The following is a 6,055-nucleotide window of genomic DNA, read 5'->3' as shown; positions in this document are numbered from 1 at the left end:
AAGCTACAGAAGCCAAATAAACAATTTTTAGAATTTTTGAATCTCTGTCTGTCTGTATATTTGTACGCGCATCAGGTGAAACCATGGAATTGAATGCAGTTTTCACCGATGTATCGCTAGAGATCTAGCTTCCAATATAGAAGAAAAAATTAGAGAGTTACCTTCTGTGTTTAAAATTTCAATTTAGGTCAATTGATACGGTAAAGTGAATACTGCAATACGGCTGTCAAAAGAAAGAAATTTACAAAGGCTTGCAGCTGAAAATATTTTTTTGGAAGGTTGCCACGTATTTGAAAACTTTAATTTAATTTAATTGATAGCATAAATTAAATATTGCAATATTGACATCAAACTAAAGAGGCTAGGAAATTTTAATGCTGAAAATATTTTTAGGGGATTTGCCAACTGATTGAAAAATTGTATTCATTAAAATTTGTAAAATAAATGAAATATTGCAATACGAATATTAAACTAAAGAGGATTAGGAAGCTTACTTTTGAAAATATTCTTGAAGCGGGTTGCCACTTATTTGAAAACTTTAATTCAGTTAATTTATAATATAAATTAAGTGTTGCCATATGGGTATCAAGCGAGAGTATTTGAGAATAATAAAATTGCAACAGGCCGATATCTGTACATAATAGATGTTAAAGAAAAATTAATAGGGGGTTTATTAGATCAACAGAAGCCAAATATAAAATTTTGGTATGTTTGTCTGTATGTTTGTAAGCGTATCACGCGAAAGCTAATGTATGGACAGTGTTGCCAACTTCTGAGTTTCAAAAAGCACCAAAACTTGGGGAAAAAAGCGTTTTACCTTACTAAAAGCACTAATTTTTTTGTACCAAAGGATACTTTTTTTCACAACAGTTTGTATTTAACAAAAGTAAAAAAATAAATAATATTTATTTATAGCGAATTAGGTACTACAGGTTAAAACTGGTACATTTAGAGAAAGAAAAATCTAATCGCAACAAACGAAAAAATGAATGTAGATTCTTTTAAATTCAGTGCTGCTACAGCTTTAAATATTTCAAATTATTTCATGTTTTAATTATCTATGAGAAATTTGAGTTCAGAAGAAGAGCACTAAAAAAAGCACTAGACACTAAACAATTTTTTTTGGCGTTTTAATTTTCAAAAAGCACTAAATCTAGTGCTTAAAGCACCAAGTTGGCAACTATGTGTTTGGAGTTAAATGTAGTTTTCACCGATGTACATATTGCTAGAGCTCTAATAGAAAATATAGAATCCATTTTTTTTGTTTCAGTTTATCGTCGATCATTATTCCTAGGTATTTGAACGTATTAACTTTTTCCAGTGCGTCGTTGTTTATATTTAGAGTTAGCAACGGATCGTTCTCAAAATTTCGTCTTGATATAACCACAAACTTAATTTTTTTTATTTCTGTGTGGAAGGTTTTTCGCTAAAAAAATTAAAACTTTTCGTTGTTGCTGCCAAAAAATTAAGAAATCTGAGACGTCACGTTTTACAATTTCATACAGTTCTCTTTACAATGTATTTCACTAAACTACTAAACGGCTGCATCGACTTGGTTCATATTTGGCAACACCTTGAAAATAAATATTCTGACCAAAAATTTACTCGGTATGTAGCTCGTAAAAAACCAATATATCTCTAAAACTAATTACGCTGGGGAACTGAAACTTAGCACTGATTGCACAGCTACATATGTTATCAATTCCGTAGTTATGGCGAAAAGTGGTAATTATTGGGAAGGCTGGCTCGATATACATTTACGTAAACGCGCAAGTATCATTCGATTGGGAACCATTTTCTCCTAGATTTCTAATTCCCATTGAACTATTGTAACTTTGTCTTTAATTTTCAGTAAGGTAAAATTTATGTGAAAATTTTGAAGAATTTTTTTTTAATTTTTCACAAAGAATGGAGCTTTGCTTTTACGAGTTTCGCTATAAACTGTCCTATCTACATACCTATTTGCATAAAATGATAGCCGTTTTCGTTGTTCGGAATAAACTCAAAAAACACTAAACAGAGTTCCGTCAAATTGTCGGAGGTTATCTTACATACATATGTATATGGCCCAATTACGTGCTACTAGAAAACTCGCTAGGTGGTTCTGGAGTAGAGTTATTTATAAAAATCGTATTTATTAACCGATTTCGTTCAAATTTTAAATGTGAGCTATGTACCTGCATGATGGAAAATTCTTTTGATTAAAATTTACCTGATTAGTGCCGCTGGAGTTCGGGTTGAAATTCATAACACGTATTCATTTTATGGTAAGCAAGGGTTTTGCAGAAAATGAACCCAATGGATGGCGCTGCAGAAGAAATGTATAGAAACCCCGTGTGGTTGGTCTGCTTTGGCACTATGTTTAAGTTATACGAATTTAGTTTTCAGATCTCTTAATGAAGGATGAGGTTAAGTTTTTCTGACGCCCTCATGCACGATCATGCGATCTTGCATCTACCCAGAAATCAGTTCATAAATTTTACCACGAATTGTAAAAGTGGTGAATTAACAAGGAAAGATCACCGTAGGTATATCAATTGCTTCATTTGAAAGGTACTTAAGAGATCACACGACTCATTTAGCAATGTACCGGAAAACTTTTCATCCTGTGGGACAGCGAGGATTCTTGGCCCTCCTATAACAGAAAACGCACTTCTGTGCTCTTGAGTTATAGCTATAAGAACTTTTATTGGCATACGCATCGCACCAATGTTGTAGTTGCAAGATCATACAAAAAGATTACGCATGCCTGGCAGAGATCTCACAGGTGGAAATAAGACCATCGGTAAAGCTCATGACACCGAAAGGGATTGGTATTCCATATGGTATCCCAGCGTTACTATTATTAGCCTATATGTGAGCAGGATACTGCGCCTTAGTGGTTTCAACTTAAATCAAATTTTGACTTTACAGACTAGTTTTGTTTTTAAACGCTCTTTTGCATAGGCCAACGCAAAAGCTCTTATTAGGCGCCGCGAAGTAAGCGGGCATTGGCTAGTTCTCAAATAAAAAAATAAATATTGGGGTCGATAGAGATGATTGAGCTGAACATAACGGTATATTTTTTTGCGGAAACAACAACTACAAAAGTTATTAAGGTCATAGTTCTAATTAAACAATTCTTTAAATCAAAATTTTTTGAAAACGAATGCATGGATTTTAAAAATTTTGATCTCATTTGACAGCAAATTTGATTCCCTTTAATATGATACAAATATAATCCTCCCTAAGTAGAATTCTCCTTTCTGTGTTGTCGCAGAAGATAAGCGGAATTCCTTTCTGCGTACATCAATTCGATTTTTGTGAAAACTAAACAAGGCATATATAAAGTATCCCAACAAGCATTTCAGTAAATGTTTTTAAAAATAACTTAAAGTAAGTTTGCTATAATAAGCGTTAAATAAGCATTTTTAATATTAAGCTTATTAAAAGTTTTTTTTTTTTTTCAAATAAACCTTTAATAAGTTTTGAGAGCGAGTTATTTATAAACATAAATAACTTAAACTTATAAATGAAATGCAAATGCCAACGACATGAAGTAGTAGTAGTGAAGTGACGTGTTTACGTTTTTTAAAATATATTATTAAAAGAAAAAATGAAATAAAACCGATGCGGTACAAAAAAAATACAATCCAGCACCCGGATTCCAACATTCGCTACCGCTTAAACTCCAACGCCAAAAAGTGCTAAAAGAATTTTAGCAATTTTCAGCGATTTTCGCGATTCTATCATGAAAATGCCACTCTAAAAATCGCCATTTTTGGTTAATTTTTTTTTTACAGATTTTAGCGATGAACAAAATGAACCCGGATAAAGTGAGTGAACTGTTTTTGATAGCTCATACAGCTAAAATGGCGATTCCAGCGTTTTTTCCATCGCTAAAATTACTTTTTTTTCGCTTAAAAGCCTGCAAATTTGACGACGACAAAAATTCGGTGCTAAAAGAGTAAATCAACAAAAAGTAGGTAATATTTAGATTGTTGTTTGTTTAAAATACTCGATTAAATAACAATTTTTGTAATTCATAGTAAAAATGGAAAACGGCAACAGTAGAAGGGTGACAAAGGAGCAAAAATATATGCTTGTTCAATACTTGGAAGAACACAGGGAATTTGCTCATGACAGGTATGGAAAAGATTTTCTCGTAAATGAAATCGTTTAAGTTCTTTTTTTTAAGATTCGTGAATGACACCGGGTGCAAAAGTTTGCTGGAGCAGTGGAACCATCTTGCCCAGAAACTAAACGCTCGTGGAGGAGCCATTAAAGACGGTGAAGGATGGAAAAGAGCGTGGGGAAATATGAGGTACATTTCTTTGATAATTTACATAAGTAGCATTACGATTCTTAAAATTGTTTCCGGATAACGATAGGAGCAAGGCCAAACAAAAATCGCAAGATTTGAGAAATTCTATTGAGCGAAGCGGAGTAAATTCGTCAATTACTGCGAAGCATCTGAGTACCCTCGATGAGCGCATCATTGGCGTTATGACCACAGTTGCAGTTGTCGGTCAAACGGAAGTTGGCGAGCCACTGGTGTGTTAAAAACATTTGAATTTATAAAATGCTATAAATTCACATGCTATCAAAATGTTTTGTTGTTTGAACATATATGTTACAATTTATGCAATTTATAATTATCAAAGATACTGTTACACATTTCTTTAGTGAGCCTGAAAGGCTCCACAAACCTCTCTTCAGACTTCCGTAGACTCTCTCAAGGCTTTGCGCTTTTGGCGAAGGCTGTTCCTCATTGTTCTTTGCGATTCCATTGCAATAAGACGCGAAAGTCTTTGCAAACCACTCATGATTACGCTAAAGGAAATGAAATATAATAAAAATTTAGTCTGTTATTATTTTCGCTATTACAATTTTATATTTTTACTCAATATTTTTTTACTGAGCGCTTTATTTTGACCGATTATGTTAGCATTACTTTGGAATGTAAAATGTAAAGTAATGTATTGCTTCCATCACATATTTCATTCCATACGTCCTACAAAATTACAAAAGCGGATTTCACTCTTTGTAGCATAGTTCGGTGTGAAGGTGCAATCCTATCGATAAACTTATTTATGCGATTTGTGGTTGGAAAAGCAAACATTGGGTAGGGTTTAGTTATTTGCCCAATGATTTCGTACTATTGTGTCCGAATGGGTGACCCGATAGAAAAATTTTTTAAAAACACTTGTAGTCAAGGGTCTACTCTTTATTGTAAAGCCAAATTTTGTAATTTTCGGTCCCCAACACGGAAAGATGTTCTGCACAAATATACTGTTTATTTTGAGGGGTCAGGTGTGACTTTTTACTAAGTGTGAACTGTGCTCTTTCCAGTGGGTTGGATATTAAGACCCACTCCTCCGCCCACTAACCCAAAAACAGTGGGCAAATAACTAAACATTTCCCCAAACATTTGCTACGAAGAGTGAGCTCCGCTAATACATTTATGTATTTGGTTTGACTCTTAATTAAAAAAAAGTCATATATATGAGTATGAAATAAATATATATGTACATTAGAGTGGTCCAATTTTGTATGACAGAAAAATAATGTCATCGTAGAAAACGGGGCGCCCCCTCAGTTTTTCCTTTTGGTATTTTTGATATTTACAGCAATTTTCAATTTTCTAATGTAACTAATACAGGGTGCTCAAAGACCATACAAATTGAAATTCTCATATCGCTTTTCTCTGTAACCACTTATGCTGACTTCCAGAAAATTTGACACAGCAACATATGTTGTCAATACCACACTTTCGGCGAAGAGTGGTAGATTTTGGAAAGGGGGGTGTGGCACCGCCCATACAAACTGAAATTCTCATATCGCTTTTCTCTGGAACCACTTATGCTAACGTCCAGAAAATTGACACAGCAACATATGTTGTCAATACCGTACTTAAAGCGAAGAGTGGTAGATTTTGGAAAAGGGGGGCGTGGCACCGCCCATACAAACTGAAATTCTTATATCGCTTATCTCTGGAACCACTTATTATAAGTTAACAGAATTTTATACACTTATAAAATTGCAAGAATCATTCAGTTGGGAACCATTTTCTCCC

At 33.7% G+C, this 6,055-nt stretch overlaps 1 protein-coding gene across 1 annotated transcript; it reads left to right on the top strand.

Moving 5' to 3' along the window:
- Positions 1–3,932: 3,932 nt before the first annotated feature.
- Positions 3,933–4,533, top strand: LOC118752635 (the record flags this gene model as incomplete). Its single annotated transcript, XM_036487521.1, has 4 exons — positions 3,933–3,965; positions 4,029–4,125; positions 4,178–4,303; positions 4,371–4,533. Coding segments are annotated over exons 2-4 (381 nt in total), but the record flags the coding sequence as incomplete, so codon positions are not given.
- Positions 4,534–6,055: the final 1,522 nt, after the last annotated feature.

The sequence above is a fragment of the Rhagoletis pomonella genome, unplaced genomic scaffold, assembly GCF_013731165.1.
Source record: "Rhagoletis pomonella isolate Grant_MI unplaced genomic scaffold, Rhpom_1.0 Rhpom_scaffold_01703, whole genome shotgun sequence".
NCBI classification, from domain to species: domain Eukaryota; kingdom Metazoa; phylum Arthropoda; class Insecta; order Diptera; family Tephritidae; genus Rhagoletis; species Rhagoletis pomonella.
This window is presented reverse-complemented; position numbering and strand designations above follow the sequence as displayed.